The sequence below is a fragment of the Branchiostoma floridae genome, chromosome 1 (assembly GCF_000003815.2).
Source record: "Branchiostoma floridae strain S238N-H82 chromosome 1, Bfl_VNyyK, whole genome shotgun sequence".
NCBI classification, from domain to species: Eukaryota; Metazoa; Chordata; class Leptocardii; order Amphioxiformes; family Branchiostomatidae; genus Branchiostoma; species Branchiostoma floridae.
This window is the reverse complement of record NC_049979.1, coordinates 20,540,639-20,559,565: the sequence shown is the minus strand read 5'-3', so window position 1 is coordinate 20,559,565 and position 18,927 is coordinate 20,540,639. Positions and strand designations below refer to the sequence as shown.

Here is an 18,927-nt window from a genome sequence, read left to right as displayed (position 1 = left end):
TATTCACATGAATTCCGTCCTAACAAAAGTCTGTATATACCCTCAATCTGTTATATTAGAAAAATGCTGAAAGTCGGAAGGCTGATCAAGGACTCCCCGGTGCGATGGGATGCCGCTTACAAGGTGTTCATGGGTGCGTGTGAGACGGCACGGCCCCGCTTCTACGAAGAGTTTTTGGAGAACAACATCCCAGTACCGACTCCGCAACAAGAGGGGGGCGACGTCCGTGTACTCAGTATCGGGAGTGGATCAGGTGAGAATAAATATTTTACTGTAGCAGAATGTCATATTATCATTTGTATGTACAAATGCATTGTCAGACAACAATCTGACACCGTAATCACAGCTACCGTCAAATACTTTGTTGGACTTTTCTTTTTTAAGGAGAAGCGGACAGCGTTATCCTGAAGAAGATCATGCAAAGCCGCAGCAGTGTGTACAACAGAGTCGTGGAACCATCAGGAGAAATGCTGAGAGATTTCAAGGTGTTGTCGCAACTTAAAGAACATCTCAGTGGCGTCTCGTAATTGGTTGCGACATTAGTTTTAGAAGGAAGCATATTGTTGAAAACTATTGTTACTCTCTGTTTGTGCTGGTCCGCACTACAGCATCCTTCCGTAGTGTCACCAAGATATTTTTGTATTAATTTTTTGGTATCTTTTTGTCCTATCTTAACGTTACATACAGTATGACAATTTTTCAAGAGAAAGCGCTTGTCCACTTTCTGATATACCAGTATCATCAAGGAACAACTCGTGTTATTCGTAAATTAAGTGCTGTGTCGGTTCCACACAGTCGGGTATGGGGCAGGGCATCTTTCCCCCTAAAAATGTCAAACATAATTCTCCAGGCTATGGCGCAACAAGACACGATCCTCGGCGCCGTGAAGTTTGACTGGCGCCAACAGACAGCGGAAGAGTACTTCTCTGACTCTGACGGTACGAAGTTCGACCTTGCCCATGCTGTACAAGTTTTGTACCATGTGGACGACCACCACGTCACCTTGCAGAACATGTGGGAACAACTGGCTGATGGTGGCCACCTGTTTGCATTACTTCTTTCGGGTATGCTGAGAAATCATTACGCTGCATCAAAATTTGAAGAACAAAGTAGCACTTTTCAAAACGTTGCTTACTCTAGATGTTCTAGTTCCCAATTCTAGTAAGCACTAACCATACTTGCATATGTACATTTACAGACAAAAGAGGCATGGGGAGGCTGTTCCATGAAATATGGAAGTGGTTTCCGCATGGAGACGATCGTCTGAGGACGTCACTTCGCTCTTCTGGTGACGTCACGCGATCGCTCGAATCCAGCGGCATCAGTTACGTCATCGCTGAAGACGAGCATGACGTCAACCTTGCCGAGTGCTACAAGGAGGATTCGGAGGCGGGAAGACTGATTCTCGACTTTTTGACGCAAACGTCGGACGTCTATGCACACCCCGAGATGAGATCGGCAGTCTTGGAGTATTGTCTGCGTCATTCGTCATCGGTTGATGGCAAAATTCTTTTCAAAGTAGGCAGCACGGCCATCATGGCCCGTAAAACTGCACAGAATTAAAAAAGAATACTTTCCTCGTGTTAAAAGGTCTATCTTTTGGGGCATTTTTCATACATTGCAGTCTGTCATGATCAACGCACCACATAAATTGAAACAAGATATTTACGCAAGGTTGATGTTTTTAAACAGATGTCGAAATATTCCACGAAACTAGCACATAGCGTAAGCAAAGTCGATCCAAAGACGACACTCGCAGTGCAGTCTCCTGAAAACAATGTCTCATTGCGTTGTGCAACCTGAGTTTAAGTTTAAGTTGCGCCAGTGTGATAGTTGAGCGGCGCCTGTACCCAACCTCGGGTATCTCAAACTGTGCGTAGTGTCCTGTGCAGACCCTCTGGGTAGCTGGACATTGTTGGCTTTTGGGCTGATTTGTACCTTTTCTGATCGCTTGATTGTTCTTGTTGGCAAGGCCAGTCCACATAATATGTTATTTTACACAAATAAGTAAGCAAGAAACATGCATTAGGTCACCATAGTCAACGGTTCTAGGATCTACATTTATGTTATTATGATAATCATTGCTTTGTGATAAATGTCCGTCACTGAGGGTAGTCTGATAGGGTCGTAATTATTCCACTATTATTATCATCATATTCGTCTTCTGCTTGGTACAAATTTTAATCACGAGATGTAATATGTAACGGTATATTTGTTTTCAGATATTGATCTTTACTTCACTTACGTTTATTGCGTAGATTATTAATCATCATTAGGTTTGGTTCCGAATATTCTTCCAACATGTATGTTCTCATCCAAGAATGTTCTCATTGTTAGTGGAACGAGGAAGGTATCCATGGGTGTTTCTTACAAAGGTACAATATTGATGGTGACCACGGGTGACGACATGATCTTTTGATCTGATCTGATCATTTTTAAGAATATATCAGTGACTTAGTTGATACATGGTAATTAATTGTAGTCTCCAAGCAGACCCTACGGTGCCTTAGAAATAATATCAAAGCTGCCCAGGGACTTGGTATACCGGCACCAGGGTCTGCCCTCAGTCGGGCTGATCTGACGCTATTAGCATCTATTTGTTGCCTATTAAACTGTGCTTGCCGAGTAGGTGTTAATTGCCCTCCCGGCCTGGGATGGCTCGTGCGCCCCTGCACCGTCTCACGGGAAGTCACGTCACGGGTCACCTACGGTGCCCGTTTGACTACCTTAGCCGGCTATCTCCCTTTGGCCGGCTATACTCCTTTGCCAGCTTTGATACTATTTCTAAGGCACCGTAGGGTCTGCTTGGAGACTAGACAAAGCAAGAATACATCGGTGTGTGCATCTCTTTATCTATCTGACAACATCCAGCTTACATATCTCGAATGAATGGTATGATAGCAAACCAAGAATTGCATTGTTTTCTAATAACTTTTGAAGCTGTCTTATATACATAGTTTTAAAATAACGTTACTTCGTAATTCTTTTCGTAAAGTAGTATGATGTAACTTACTCCAGGTCAAGGAACTATGACAGCAACGATTAAAAAAAAAGCATGGACCAGATTAAAATAGTACATCCCCTATACCGAGGGCCTCATACCTCTTTTTGGTATCTAGAATTTGTATTTAGTTTATGCAAATGATTTCCATATTTACATGATTCATAACGTTACATGTTGACGTCCACCTTTACTAACGTACCCATGTAAGAAGTGTGAAATACCCCCTCGTTCATGACCTCCAAAGCTATCATAAGGTGGTTGAGAATGAAGACCATAGCATGTCCAGGACAGAAGATGCGAAAACTGAAGTTCTGCTGTAGTCTCCAAGCAGACCCTACGGTGCCTTAGAAATAATATCAAAGCTGCCCAGGGACTTGGTATACCGGCACCAGGTGCCCGTTTGACTACCTTAGCCGGCTATCTCCCTTTGCCAGCTTTGATACTATTTCTAAGGCACCGTAGGGTCTGCTTGGAGACTAGTTCTGCTGTAGTTCAATGGAAGCCGCCGGGAGGTCGAAATCGACAGTGACGTCGTCCTCCCAATACACCCCCGTGTAACAATAGACTCGTCTGGTATTTCCCACAAGCCTTTGCGGTAGGTTGTCAGCTGCTGTTTTGGCGTCTGCTGGGCGTACAAACATACCAGCTGAGGTTTTGAGCTGTTTTCTACATGACATCTCGAAAATTGACAGTAATCGACAAGGAGAACGTACCAAGGAGCTAGAAATTCACAAAGGTATGTCATTGTTAAGCCATAACTTAAAGATGTGGGGGAATGATGTCGAAATTTGTGTTTTTGTTTACTCGATCCGGACCTTTAAAAATGGCGTCTGCTCGCTCGAAGAAGAGCAACATGCCAAAATCTCGGTCACCGTTCGCCTTTGTTTTCCATTTTGCACTTCCTTTGTGGCAACTTGGAAATTGAGCTTCACCTGCTATGAACGAAGAGTATACATTTGTCCGTACAGTGAGTTAACTTTAGACTTTCGTGTTAAAAATTGTTTGGAAAATATGGTAGCACCATGAAAAAATTCGGAGAGCATCGCTGGCGGCGTGGCATTCATCTATGTTTGTTAGGAAAAGGTAACAACAACTACTTCTAACATCGCGTTTGAGTCTTATCTTGATTCAGTGTAAACTGAAATATTTTCCAGTTGTTTTCACGATGATGCCTGTTTTTGGTACCATTTATTTCACCAAATAAGTCGATCGAATGAAGTGGGTGTGGCCGGGGTCGCGTCCAAGCATAGAGGTCTTCTGGAGATAAAACCTCCTTGTTGGGTCCCAAAACTTATAGAAATATGGTTCTTGTTAGGCAATGAATTGATTTGCATGTGCTCTCCCGCAAGTGTACAAAAGTAGCGGGTTCCGCACTGGTGTTCCAGTGCTGACGACCACTTCATCACTATTGTTCCAGTGCTTAGAGAAGACCACTACTTTTGTATATTTGCTGCTCTCCTTCTTAAATCGACATTTAGAGTACACATCTCAATCAATACCTCTGCTGGGATGCCCGAACACCTGGGGCTCCCGGTCCATCCGCCTTGTCGTGGTGCAGAGGCCCGAATGTACCAAGTTCCTAGTCCTGGGGTAGGTGCCACATTCCTACTCTGTAACCTCGAATGAGGGGGTGGAACTTGGGTAGTCGCCAAAGGATGGACACAGCACCGCCTTCCTGTCAGCGGGATAGAAGACGACGAGGTTTGGCTTCAGGTCAGCGACCTGTTCCTGTAAAAGTTGAGTGCTACGAAAACAGTCAGGAATACAGCAGCTCAGAAGCAGCCAGGACGACAGTCGTCTCCGGACGGAGACAGAAGGACGGACACCAGTGAAAGCCCCTGTGGGGAAGCTGGTGCCCCGAAGACCAGAGTTCTGACTGCAAAATCAATTACACGCATTGGATACTGGAATGTGAGAACACTTTACCAGGCGTCCAAACTAGCACAGGTCATCAAGGAAATGGAAGAATACAATCTCAACATCCTGGGCCTTAGCGAAGTCCGTTGGACTGACTCAGGCAAATTTGTATCAGATGACAAAACCATACTATTCTCCGGCAGACAAGACGGTATTCACAGAGATGGAGTAGCTCTTGTACTGGATAAGCCAGCCAGCAACGCTCTCGAGGAGTGGTCACCCATAAACGAGCGCCTTTTGACTGCTAGATTTGTAACTAATCACGCAAAGGTTACCATTGTACAATGCTATGCTCCAACAAACGAGCGTGACGACATCCACAAAGACACCTTCTACGAACAGCTACAAGACCTAGTCGACAAGACCCCCCGTCATGACATCCTTGTCATCATGGGAGATATGAATGCACAGATTGGGGGAAGCAGAGAGGGTTTTGAACACACCTTGGGTCCGCACGCCTTTGGAAATCGCACAGACAACGGGGACAGATATATACAGTTTTGCTCAATGAACAATATGAAGATTGGCTCATCACTTTTTGAGCACAAAGACATCTACAAGATAACTTGGTTGTCTAATGACCACAAAACGAGGACACAGATTGACCATATAGCGATTGGTCCAAGATGGAGGACCCCGTGTCTACAGGATGTTCGGGTGTATAGAGGAGCGGATGTCGGCAGCGATCACTACCTTTCTATTGCAAAAATGAAGATCAGACTAAAGAAACAAAAGAAGAAGACATCACTTCCGAAACGGTTTGACACCAGCAAACTGAAAGACCCTGCAACTGAAGAGAAGTTCGAGACCTCTCTGAGGAACCGGTTCTCTGTCCTAGCAGACCCTCCCCCAGGGTCAACAGTATGGTGGGATGAGCTGAAGGAGGCAATGACTACAGCGGGGAAAGAAGTCTTGGGTTACAAGAAATCCCTCAGAGAAGCTTGGATCAGCGACCACACATGGAAGTTAATAAGTGACAGAAAAGCCCTACACCAGAAGAGGCATAGGGATAAGCCAGGTAACAACACTGTTCACCAGGAGTACATGGAGAAGAACAGGGAAGTGAAGCGCAGTGCCCAGAGAGACAGACGGGAGTGGATGGATAGACAGGCGGAAGAAGCGGAAGGTGCAGCAGCTCGTAATGACATGCGAACTGTATACCAGATAGCCAAGAAGATCACTGGCAACTCCAAAACCCACTCTGGCCCAGTCAAGGCAAAGGACGGAACTCTGTTGTCGAAAGGGGAGGACAAACTTGACAGGTGGGCAGAACACTTCAAGGAAGTCCTCAACCGCCCGGAACCTGCGTCTCCACCGACAGTCTTCGACGAGCCATCACTTCCCCTACCCATTGACACAGGGGACTTCACAGAAGATGAGGTACAGGAAGCCATCAAGACCCTGAAGAACAACAAGTCTCCGGGTATGGATGGCATTACTGCGGAGATGCTCAAAGCAGGGGGCGAATCTGTTGTTAAATGGATGAGCCAACTTTGTAATCGGGCCTGGAATTCAGGTGAAGTGCCGGAGGACTGGAAGAATGGAGCAGTTGTGTGCATCCCAAAGAAGGGCAACCTGGCAGAATGTGACAACTGGAGGGGAGTGACGCTTCTTTCCATACCGGGAAAGGTGTATACTGCATGCATTCTGAACCGTATGAGAGATGCAGTAGACAAGGTCCTACGAGAACAACAAGCTGGATTCCGCCCAAAGAGGTCCTGTGCAGAACAGATATTCACCCTTCGACGTATCATCGAGAATTGTACAGAACTGCAAACTCCACTGGCCATTAGTTTCATTGACTTCTCCAAGGCATTTGATAGCATCCACAGACCATCACTCTGGAATATCATGTATGTCTACGGCATCCCAAGTAAACTCATCTCCGCAATCAGACAAATATACACCAACTCAAAATGCTGCGTGCGGACGGGTGAGGGATACAGCGGATGGTTTGAGGTGGTAAGCGGGGTCCGCCAAGGATGCATGTTGTCTCCAATTCTTTTTGCCATGGCGATAGACTGGGTCCTTGCAACAGCAACAGAGGGGAAAGGGATTCAGTGGATACAGAACACAAAGTTAGCAGATCTTGACTTTGCTGATGATATAGCTGCTCTAGCAGACCGCACACAGGACCTACAACCCCTAGTGGAGGACATAGGCTCATCTGCAGGCAGTATTGGACTCACCATTAGTGCCAAAAAGACCAAGAACATGTTAGTAGGGACGCACCCCCCTCCCACAAGTGTGATCATTGACAACAATGAAGTGGAAGTGGTGGAGAACTTTACTTACTTAGGCAGCTCCATGAACAACAGAGGGGACATGGACAAGGAACTAGACTGCAGGCTAGGGAAGGCCTCAGCTGCTTTCAACCAGCTTGGCAAGCTGTGGTCTAGCAAGAAGCTCTCCCTGGGAACTAAACTGCGATTCTATAACAGCAATGTTCTCTCTACCCTACTTTACGGATGCGAAACATGGCACATGAAGTCAAGCCAAGAAAAGAAACTAGATGTCTTCGACAATAAATGCCTAAGGAAGATACTAGGCATCAGATGGGATGACTTCATACCCAACACTGAAGTAAGAGCTAGGACCAGCCAAAAACCAGTGTCTGTGACAATCCGAAAGCGGCGCTTGAGCTGGTTGGGCCATGTCATGAGACTCTCACCAGACAGACTGGCATACCAAGTTATGCACTGGGCACCACGGGGAAAGAGACGTAGAGGTCGCCCCAGGATGAATTACAGGCACACCATCGAGAGAGACCTACAAACAGCTAACATCAGCTGGAGGGATATACAGAGGATAGCTGCCGACAGAGCTTGCTGGGCCAACCTGACTGCCTCATGTGTCGGACGACACGGGAGCCCCTAAGTCTAAGTCTAAGTCTCAATCAATATCTATCCACCATTTTGCACATTTCAACCGTCACCAATTCAACATACTATCCTACAAATACAGAATTACATCATTGATATACTCTATCCAGTATTTCACCCACCCACCCAGATTGTTTGGCTTATTCTAATGGTTTGCACACATGTATATGTATATACTATGCTCCAGGTGAGGTACTACTTTGCTGCCATGGTGCATGTGAAGGGATCAGGTGGGCAGGTGTCAGATACCACAGCTGCCAGCACAGATGCCATCACCCGCCTACCCCCAGAGATGGGTCTGGCAGTTTTGGAGGTCAGTTGTGGGAAAGTGTGGAATACATGTCATACAATCAATGTATCATCATTGTGTTTTTATAACAATTTTAATCTATAAATGTCTGTGTGTTTTGACCTGTGGTATCTAATACATAGTCACATACTTTTCATTTTTGGGGGGTTTGCCATAGTTGTAATGATTACTGACATAATGGTACATAGTCTGTTAGCTCCAAGTATCACCCAATGAAACATTCATGGAATTATGGTCACAATGTTACAAAACACTAGAAAGATGAACTCAATTGTTTAAGCTAATTTTTTATGGGTTTGTCACCTTTGAATGGTTATGTTACTTGATTACCAGTATATAAGTAGAGTGGTGATCAATATCCTCCAAATTTTAAGTCTGAACGTTATGTTACTGCCTGTCCTGGAATTTGAGTTGTACACTTAATTTCTGGGGGAGGCCACAAACTTATTGCTTACCCCTTGTATGTAACTCTTGGAGGGTCAATGGGCCACCTTTCTGAGTCTATAGCCATTGACAATGGCTATAGACTCAGAAAGGTGTGTTATGCCGAAGGTTGGTTATACTGGTTTAAAACAGATTTGGATGGAAGTTTTCCTTTCTTTCTCGCGACAGCAACTAGATGTCCCCAGCCTGTGCCGTGCTGCGCAGACCTGCTCCTCCTGGTGTGAGTTCATCAGCGACACTGATTGGCTGTGGAAGAAGGTGTGTCAGAACTGCCAGGACGTTGACCCCCAACTGGTGGAGATGGACCGTGCAGAGGGGTTACCATGGAAGGTAACTGACATTATTTTATTATTATTATTATATGTTTTAAAATTATTATCAGTTAGGGGCAAAGAGTTAGGTGTGGGGGTGAAAAACACTGAAAGGTTCTTGTGCAGATAGCCATTCAAGTATTGCTGTTGTAATATATAACTTAATGTGAATGACTGTTGTGATGATTCATTAACACGAAGAGGGATAGAATAAGGAAGAAAATTATTCTGTTATGGCAGATGATTGTGTTCTAGATATTTGACAATATTTCATCCTATTTTCTGCTATGATGATGTTAACTTGAAAGACAGTTTCCATCGTCTTAGAATTCATCTTTTTGGTAAAAAGTATATAATCCTACTGGTTATGACAAAATGTGTGAAGGGAAAAAATGATCAGATTAAATCTTACAACATGTGGATGTTGTTCAGGTGGCAGTGATGAGGAACTACGGTGCTAAGGGAATCCAGCGGCAGTGGAGACTGGGATTCTTCAGCCGGCCATCATCGTATGAGGACATACCTGACAGGTGCATGTGCGAGATGGATGCAGACACCTGGGGAGAGATTCTACAGCTGGAGCTGGACAGATAAAACTGGGAATACCTGTACCTTCACCTGCAAGCCAAGCAGATGTGTGGTTCAACTATTTTTTGTACATATATTTGTTGCATCTCTTTTGCAGATTATACTAGAACTGCTTAGAGATTACACTCATCCTACTCTTGCAATGATGGAATTTTTTACCCTTCAACTGGTATTACCGGTACTGATTTGGATTGACATTTGGAAGGTCAAGCATTAGGAAGATGTCAACATCATGTCTTCCATGATAGGATATGATATTAACAGGAAAGTTTTATGTTAGCCCATTTTGCAGGGCTGTTTGTCTCATGTGTACCAGTACATGTAAGTACAGCAAATCAGAATATAGTGCTATGGTATACAAGTATACAGAATTATGGAATAAGGATAAGAATAGAGGCTATATGGGAATTGTGCATAATAGCATACTTGAAGGAACATCTTTTATAAACAGTAGAACAAATGAGGTGAGGTGAGATGACAAGTATTTTGCAATTAAGAGAAGCCGTTTTAAAGAATATTTTACAAGTTTCGAATATATGTCTATTACATGTACATGTATATAATCTATTTTGCCTGTTGAATATAACAAGAATTATGTATATTCTGCAGCTGTTCATTTACTAAAAAGATAGTAAAAACAGCATTTTAACCTATTTTATTGGTGTGTTATACCACAGGTGGTATCCAATACGTTTCAACAACTTATAAATCAGCTGTATGCAAGGTTGCCAATAGCAGTGTCAGGGTGATTCTTGTCAAAGTGAAAACGAAGATATCTGTCTAGTACCAAATATACTAAATAGCTTTCATGTGACTCAGATTACATATGAGAAAATTGCACATTTTGTATATAACATCAAGGACAATGATGATGCTGTAATTCAATAAAGCTGCTTCATGTCATTTGTCTTTTAGCATATATGAGTTCAACTCATTCTTCTGTTTGAAAAGTCTGAAATCTATCATCCATCAGATGGTCAAACTTTTGTTTATTCACGTGAACAAGCGCCTTTCTGGATATGCACAATAAGTGTGTTGATAGAGAAACATAGCAATGATTGATATATACCTAATTTGCATTATCAATATAGGAAGATGTAAGCCTTATTAACCTAAATGCAACCAGGAAAGCTGCAAATATATGAAATATATCACATATATATCCCATGTTGATTTTAATAATATACTGCTGTTATGTGTACACGCCAACACAATTCAGGCTGTTGCCTGCAAGGTGGTGTGAAAATAAAGTTCCCTCAACTTCTCGTGTTGTGCTGTTCACAAACACACTGTCCCGAAAACATAAAATAATCTTGTCACACTTGGTGAAAATCAGTCTACTTGGAAAGAAATGGCCTTTCCGTTAACAACTCAGTTAGAAAGCAGACATCACGCAGTAACCACACTAGTGAACACACTAGGTAATCACAAAACCAATCTGGAGCCTTGATGCCCTTTCGCATATCTCAGATTCGTCTGGAGGTGGGGGCGACAAAGACTATTTCTGGGCGAAAGAGCAGAGGAGAGAAGTCAATACGTCTGCAGTTGACTGCCCATAATATCTGGGCAGTGCACTATTATATTCGGCGTCGGACATTGCATTTGCTGCACAATCTTTCAACTGGAAGCGGCATACCTAAGAAACGAAGCAGAACTATTAATTTGGTCTCCGAATACCCGGCATGGTATCTTTGCTTTGTTTAAACCAACGGTAACAGGCTTTTTTTGCATCCTTCCTTACATACCATAATACAATTTCAATCCATTTGTTGTGCTCCATGACAATTGACCTGTAAGTATCATGAAATATTAAATTCTAAAAGGGACCTCTCCAAAAAGAAATCGGTACATGCCATGGCGACGGAAACAATTCTAATTTAGCTTCTTTGTAATCCTCACAAGTTCACATGCTGCTGCTGCATAATATCAGTTGTGGACCTGCATATGCAAAAATACCCCGTTAACATGCCTACAACATTACATAAATGAATTCATACACGCTCACTGACATTTGCTTCAGACAGAAGGCGCTCAATTCCTCACCGAGTCGTCAGTCTCATAGCTGCTCCACACGGCTAAACATGAAGTTCGTGGCGACTGGATTGTTTTTGCTCGTTGCTTTGGGATCGCTATGCCCAAGGTGTCTTTGTTTACCAACGGAGTGTGAAATCGCGGACAGGTACTTCGGACCGTCAATAAAATGTAACGACATGGCTCTCACGGCGTTGCCTGATGAAATACCACCCAACACCAGCAAACTCGAAGTCTCTTACAATGACATCAGGAACGTTACGTACCTGCCACCTCTGCCAACGTTGCGCGATTTGGACCTAGACAAGAATTTAATTGAATTCTTGGCCTGGGAATCTCTACGTAACTTGCCGGCGTTGGTGAATCTTTATCTCTCGGACAATCGACTACAGTACGTAAGGCTTGACGTTGTCATTGAGCACCTCCCGAAGCTGATAAGTGTCGACCTAAGTTACAATAGACTCGCGTCTTTCTCTCAAAAAGAGCTGGGATGGCCACAGATGACCTGGGCAGCCGTCTGCGGAAACCCGTTTCACTGTGACTGCCACCTCTCCTGGCTGATTGACAAGATGAAGTGTCTACATCGCTGTGAGGGGAGAGGTGACGACTGTTGCAAGTCATGTTCTGCATGTTTTCTTGCTGAAAACCTAAAGCATACAGCTTGTCCCATGTCCTGCGTCCTGCCTAGTCACCTACAGACGGTTCCCTTGACAGACATACCTAGTCACCTGGTAGATTGTGAAGAACAACAGTCTACCCCCAGAGCCGTAACTACCACAACTGCTGTAGTCATGTTCAATACGGACAAACTGAAGAACTTTGGAAATGGTACATTTGCTGCCAATGGCTCTGAAACGAAAGCTGAGGAAACTGAAGTGCGGAGTGAAGTAACCGAGGAATCGTATCCCGACGACATCTTAACTATCGTTCCACCAAGTGTACAAGAGAGACAACAACTTTCAATTCTTCACATCGTCCTCATCGTACTCGGAATCTTGCTAACTTTGATGCTCATCGCTTGTCTCGGGATGAATTACAACATGTGCTGCAGTCACTGCAATGGTGTTAACATACGTCACAGTTTAGATCAAAGTAACATTGCTCAGCACCAGATCACGCCACCAATAGCGAATTCTGCTTACAGCACCGATCACGGACAGCTAAATGTCCACCAGACCACACCACCAATAACAGAAAACTCTGCTTATTATGCCAACTCTGAAGGAGGTCACTGAATCTTAGACATCTAAATGTCCAGCAGACTTCACGTTATCGTGTCACCAACTTAGCAAACTCTAGCTGCCTGCGTACCGAAAGGAGTTTAGCACATGCAGCTGTGAGTGACTGACCTATTTGACTGAAGAGCAGGCACGCGCGCACAAGACCTTCATCTAAGTATGATCAACACGAAATAGGCTCAGCTTGGCGTTTCACGCGATAGGATTTACCAGGTGTTTACAGAATCGCTAAGTTCAACAACAGGCGGGGTCATCCTGATAAGTGTGCAGCAACGTCCTTGGAAATGCATGTAAACTCTACTTAAATCTTTTAGATGTGTACATTTTGGTAGCTTGCTTGAAAGCATATCGTCAAAAAGCTGTATATAGCGTGTGATCTGGTTTATTACAAGGCATGTTTCGTTTGTTGTTTGCTTGGTTCTTAGTTGAACAATGCACTAAAGATTAGTGTGATCCTGAGTCTAATTGACTTATACTACACATAGTAAAAGTTTAAGAAGCCTAGAACCAGTTCATTAGTTCGTCATTCATCGTAGACATGTACAAAGAAGAGTAGCCCTAGGCTTTGATATACATACAAACCTTCTAGAGTCTCAATTTTGTCTGCTTCTGAGTCAGACATCATGTAGTATTGTCACGTACCATAATCAGAAAACTGATCACGAATCTCCGTGCTTGTACATGTACAACCCAGTTGGTCTCGGAGTGGGGACGTCAAAGATCGTTTTCTGGGCGAAGTCACGGTTGGGGAATTGTCATTTCAATATGTACACGTGTTTTTTGATGCACACGCCGAGTGAGCCATAGCAAGGGATTCAACATTTCTCGGTAATGATTGTGATAATTCTAGAAATATAGCGTGGGTAAACCTTCTATTTCATCTGCTTTAATAGCCTGCACTGAAGTCTCACAGACTGTGACAGAGTAATGAGGCCCATGTAAAATGAGAACATGAAAATGTATGGATACAACGTCATCAAAAGAAACAGACGATATGTGTAAACCACAACGCTAATGTTCATCTTTATTTACCTCCATGTTTTTGACGTGCATGGTGTGTGCGTTAGCCATTACAGCATTGCATTCAAACTATCAGAAATACAGAATAAAATCCATCTCGGGAAGCGTTTTGCCGTGTGATGACTCTTCAGTACCACGGACAACAAATCTGATGTTTTCTGTATTTGTTCCGTTACTTTTGAATCTAGTTTCTGACTAAATGTCCGTGTTTTTCACGACGGTACCTCGTTGTCGTCTGGGTCGTTTGGGTCGATGACTTTCACGTGCGTGAAGGGAAAGTGTCCCACCTTGACGTCCAGTTCCCCCTCCCATTGGCCGTTGAGGTTTCTTTTCGTGACTGTGACAATGTCTCCGACGTCGAGCTTCAGCGCAGTCTGGTCGTAAGCGTTCGGTATCCTCTGCTGAATCACGCGAGCCTTAACGGGAATGTTGCGCCGTTTCGCCCGGAGGGGTGTACCGCTCGACATACTTCCCAGGGATCATGCCCACCTTTCCCATCGAGTCGCGGGCCATCCACCAATCCTCTTCAACCTTCTTGATTATGGTTAGAATGTCGCCCTTTTTGAAGGGAAGGTCTTCTTGATCGTTTCCGGGGAAGTTGTAGACAGCGCGTACCTGTTCCTCCTGAAGCGTCGAAGTGTTGATCTGGGGCGGGGCCGGTGCGTTCTTCGGACAGGGTTCCATCAACGTCGTCGTATCCAGGTAGTGAATCTTGTAGAAGTCTAGGAGAGATGGGAGGTCCACGAAATCCTGGTCGCCAATTTCAAAACCGCCTGGCTGCTTGTTGATGATGTAGTGACTGACTTTGTTATTTTCACTCACCTGTAGTGAAAACAAAAGGAGAACTGTCAAAAATCTTCATGAAAACAAAACTTTTATTTTTTGGCGCTCTCAGTTTTATTTTGTGTCATATTGTCAATACAGTCAAATTGAGGTTCTCTGCCGTCAGCTTTTATAATGTCCGCTAGCGATATTTTCACCAATTTTTGTACATTTCAAAAAAGTTTGAAACTGTACTAGAGTCGATTCCATATTACCGAGAAGGTGTTTTTTGCCTTATGTTCTAACATTTTGGAAATCTTTGTAACAATCTAACTGTGATAAATAACTGTTTAGAACTATTTATAACATCTATGTGACGTTCTAAATATTTCTATAGTATTCAAACATGTTAGAAACATTTCTAACGTCAAATATATTATTTCTGTTAGTTTCTAAACTGTTCCAACATAGATGCATCATTTGTGATCACATGTTCGAACATAGAAACAAAATGATGAAACTGGGTCAGTGGGCTGGGAAGAGGGCAATTCACACATCCCTGCCAAGTGCAGGAAATTATGTCTGTCTGCCACCTTCTCACAAAAGACTCACCAGTATATACTAAAGAAAATCTAAAAATACAAGAGCCAAACAAAGGACCAAGCTTAGCAGCTTTGTTTATGGGGGCAATAAAAGTTTTTATGGAGGGAAAAAATGACACAAAATGTTGGAACATGTTGGAACAATAACAAAAACACATAGATGTTTGAAAATTGTTCTAAATAAAGAGATATTGATATCATTACTTTCCCAAATGTTCCAACAAATATAAAAAGGTTCAAACATGTTTAAACTTTCATTTTGAAATGTTTCAACAATTTCGAACTTTAGTGACTGAAATGTTCTTTTACTCAAAATAGTTCAAACTTATTACAAATATTATTTCAAAACCATCTCGGTGACTTGGAATTGACTCTAGTAAAAGTCAAGGCAAAGTCAAATCTAGTACTGTTAATCGTTAAAAAAAGATGCAAAATGATACTAGTTTTATGCAATACTAGTATAGAGAGTTGCAAAGTAATAGTGGAAAGTTGATAGTAGTGGTGCAGACTATCCAAATCAATTTAAAAGTCAAAGAAGATGTGAAATTACAAAAACAAAGTATGTAAAGGTGTGGCATTACTGGCATACCATGTTCTGTTATTACAGTTATTTGTTCAACCATCTTGGCCACTTAGATTTCACAATGACTCAACTTTTGTTTTTACATTTTTAGATTTTATTTGCACACTCTAATTCATTTCAGGGTTTAACAAGTTTTCTAAAATTCACTTGTCATGTCAGGCAAGTGCATAAAATTAAAAAAAAACTTACTTGCCCAAACATACGCTTCACTTGCCCAAAATTAAAAAAAACAACACTTTTCTGTGTATTTTCACTTCCAGCAATAGAATTCTTTGATAATTGTCTCTATATATTTTTCTGTGTTGACCAATGCTTGATCATGCAATGACTGTGAAAAGTAATAAGTATATCAATATATCATTCATGGAAAATCTTACTTGCCCGATTAGGCAAGTGGGGTAGGAAATGCACTTCCTCGATCAGCACTTTTACCTGCCCGGGATATATAATCAGGCTAGTGGACTAGTCCAACCCTGCCATTTTGGTGTGTCCAGAAAATGACAGTAACCGCCACTCATTAAACCCAGCCAGTGAGAGATTGTGTAAACACGTCTAGTGCAAAATGTAATAACCCCAACTACGTATTTTCAGCCATACTGCGACAAAGTTGGACTACAACGTCTATGGTTTTCTACTCCGGTCAAAACTGAGCTACGGCGCGCTTCAGTCAACTACGACGTAGTTTGACAACTTCAACTAACTTCAAGGTAGTTCACACAACTGGCTCTAATACGACTTAAATTTCCCAAGTACTTCGTAGTTGCCTGAAATACGGTCTGACTCAACTAAGTCGTAATCATGAATCATGGCCTGACTAAATTGCTCTCCGAGTCCGACAGCTACCGCTCGACATTAAACCCCGCCAGCGAGAGATTGCATAAACACATCTAGTAATAACCCAAACTACGTATTTTCGGCCATACTGCGAAATACAGTAAAACCTGCCCAATACGACCACCTGGGGGATCGGTCAAAAGCGGTCGATTTGGACAGGTAGTCGGTTAGAAGAGTATCGACTCACAACATGCCCGATGCATAGTTTAAATGGTTTCCTTTGTGTTTAATGGCAAATAGCAAGCACACGCATCTTTATTTTGAACATAACACCGTAATTAGTAGTCAAAATATGACGCAAACTGGCCGAATTCGGCACAAAATCGCACAAAGTTATCATTGAAAATCGATGACGCCTCAAGGTTGAAAGTGACGTGGTCGTTATGTCAGGGATTTGGTCTCGGTCGGGGTCCCGTTGGCCAGGTGGTCGTTGTGAAGAGGTCGCTTTAATGCTTACGTCAATGGGGAAAATTTGGGGGGCCGAGAAAAATCGGTCGTAATGGCCAGTTGGTCGCTAAGTAGAGGTGGTCGCTTGGGCAGGTTTGACTGTAGCTGGACTACAATTACAACGTCTTACCCCACCAATTTATACCTCACCGGGACACATAACGTTACAAATATTCTCCCCAAAATATACTACACTGAGAACAATTTTTTTTAAAAACATTCCAGTGCATCGCCATTTTGAAAACCAGAAGAATGCCTTGAGGGTGCGGTTTTGGTCGAGACATCAGTATAGCCTTTCTAAAAACTGAGCTACTTATACATTATGTAATAACATGCATGCTCTGAAACTTTTCAAACCCTGTTCACAGCGACGGAAGACATCCTTCATTCCTTCACCAAGAATCTGTACAGTAAATATGTTCTCACCTGTGACACAACATTGGTGACAGTGTTAGAGATCTTCAAGATTGCAGCGCTGACCAGTAACCCCGGGTCACACGTGATCTGCAAATGCTGTCTAACCGGTTAACCTGTCACACGTGATCTGTAGATGCTATCTAACCTTTTCACCTGTCCTTCACTAATTGACTTGAGGCAAAATGTCCAAGGCTAGTGGGAAACGTAAATACTCATTGTGCAGATATCAGGATCTAACTTTCATAATGCATCATTTTTATGATATATCCTTATACATTCCTTAGTAACATGTATAAGGACTCGCACCTCGAAGTTAGAACGTCATAGTTGAGTCGGGCCGTACTGCAAGCAACTATGACGTACTTCAGCACGCTCATTTAGGATCACTTCACCGTGCCAATAAACAACTTAGAGTAAAAGCTATATGCGAGCATCCTTAAACTTAAATCATTGCTGGTATCAAATCATAATCCCTCAATATCTCTTGCCCTGGATTAATTTGATAGCCTAGTAAAGCCGATCTTGCTCTACTGCGAGAAATACTTGGAACAAACGCTCAAGGCAAAGAGCTCATTCTAAAAGGAATAGAGGAATATCCGAATGAACTTAGTGTTAGAGATACAGTCTCAAACATCATTTCCCCGATACTGGGACCAGGTATAAATATACTTAAAGCTACACGTGTTGGTAAGAAATCGGATACATCATCTACCCGTCCTGTTCTTGTTCGATTCAGGAAGTATACTGACAAACTGAATATTATATATCAATCAGACGCCCTTGGAAATCAGAATGTAACACTAGAGCAGCCTAATATTTCTTACGAGATTCCCGATCTAGAACATGTACTGCTTAACTACTGCAAGATATTGCTTAGTGTTCCTAGAAGTTCTGTGAATGCTGCCGTACTGGGCGAACTAGGTATGTTTCCACTGTATATAGACACCCAGACACGACTGATTAAGAAAGCATACGACATAGCTGTTATACAAGAACATGAATGGATTACACATGTACAAGATATACTGTGCAGACATGGTTTCCAAAATATTTGGCTAAACCCTAATGTCGATGCCAAATATTTTGGAAACATGTTTAAGGAACGCCTAAAGGACACATTTCTTTCGAACTGGAGACAAAAGATAAGAAACTTTAGTAAACTGGCAACATATTCGAAAAGAGAATGTGTCCCATTTGCAAAGACAGTATTGAAGATGAATATCATTTCCTGACGATATGTCCTTATTACAATGAAGAAAGGAAAAAGTTATTGACCATGTATAACAACGGAACAACATTACCTAAAACAAGCAGAGAAATATTCCATGTACTTCTATCATGTCCCGACTCCATATCTGTCCACCTAGGCCAATATATATATAATGCTATAGCTATGCAAAAGAGAAGTAGTGCTTTATCAATGTGAAATACACTATGCCGACATATTTTCTATTATGTTAGGTTAGTATACTTATGTCAGTAGTTTGTAGTTGTAAGTTATACGCAGTTTGCCATACATTGTTACTCTCCAAGCAGA

At 42.6% G+C, this 18,927-nt stretch overlaps 4 protein-coding genes across 4 annotated transcripts; 3 read left to right on the top strand and 1 right to left on the bottom strand.

Annotated features, from left to right (window-relative positions):
- LOC118414048 (histamine N-methyltransferase-like) lies at nt 1-527 on the top strand. Its single transcript, XM_035817839.1, has 2 exons — nt 1-253; nt 385-527. The coding sequence occupies exons 1-2, from the start codon at nt 64-66 to the stop codon at nt 525-527; spliced, it is 333 nt and encodes a 110-aa protein (XP_035673732.1). The 5' UTR covers nt 1-63.
- A 282-nt stretch (nt 528-809) lies between these two features.
- On the top strand, nt 810-1,696 carry LOC118429364 (histamine N-methyltransferase B-like). The gene is made up of 2 exons (XM_035839845.1): nt 810-1,064; nt 1,199-1,696. Exons 1-2 carry the CDS (start codon nt 830-832, stop codon nt 1,561-1,563), a joined length of 600 nt encoding a protein of 199 aa, XP_035695738.1. The 5' UTR covers nt 810-829; the 3' UTR covers nt 1,564-1,696.
- A 1,881-nt stretch (nt 1,697-3,577) lies between these two features.
- Nucleotides 3,578-10,373, top strand: LOC118426487 (F-box only protein 48-like). Its single transcript, XM_035835930.1, has 4 exons — nt 3,578-3,740; nt 7,991-8,116; nt 8,726-8,887; nt 9,301-10,373. Exons 2-4 carry the CDS (start codon nt 8,012-8,014, stop codon nt 9,460-9,462), a joined length of 429 nt encoding a protein of 142 aa, XP_035691823.1. The 5' UTR covers nt 3,578-3,740; nt 7,991-8,011; the 3' UTR covers nt 9,463-10,373.
- A 2,718-nt stretch (nt 10,374-13,091) lies between these two features.
- LOC118413908 (crk-like protein) lies at nt 13,092-17,767 on the bottom strand. Its single transcript, XM_035817587.1, is given in 4 exon segments — nt 13,092-14,186; nt 14,188-14,567; nt 17,400-17,490; nt 17,697-17,767. Coding segments are annotated over 4 exon segments (771 nt in total). The 3' UTR covers nt 13,092-13,957.
- Between the last annotated feature and the right edge of the window lie 1,160 nt (nt 17,768-18,927).

Coding starts and splice junctions, on each gene's coding strand:
- LOC118426487 (XM_035835930.1), top strand. CDS start 8,012: ATGGTGCATGTGAAGGGATCAGGTGGGCAGGTGTCAGATACCACAGCT. Junction 8,117..8,725: donor TGGGTCTGGCAGTTTTGGAG/GTCAGTTGTGGG, acceptor TTCTCGCGACAG/CAACTAGATGTCCCCAGCCT. Junction 8,888..9,300: donor CAGAGGGGTTACCATGGAAG/GTAACTGACATT, acceptor GATGTTGTTCAG/GTGGCAGTGATGAGGAACTA.
- LOC118414048 (XM_035817839.1), top strand. CDS start 64: ATGCTGAAAGTCGGAAGGCTGATCAAGGACTCCCCGGTGCGATGGGAT. Junction 254..384: donor CAGTATCGGGAGTGGATCAG/GTGAGAATAAAT, acceptor TTCTTTTTTAAG/GAGAAGCGGACAGCGTTATC.
- LOC118429364 (XM_035839845.1), top strand. CDS start 830: ATGTCAAACATAATTCTCCAGGCTATGGCGCAACAAGACACGATCCTC. Junction 1,065..1,198: donor GTTTGCATTACTTCTTTCGG/GTATGCTGAGAA, acceptor GTACATTTACAG/ACAAAAGAGGCATGGGGAGG.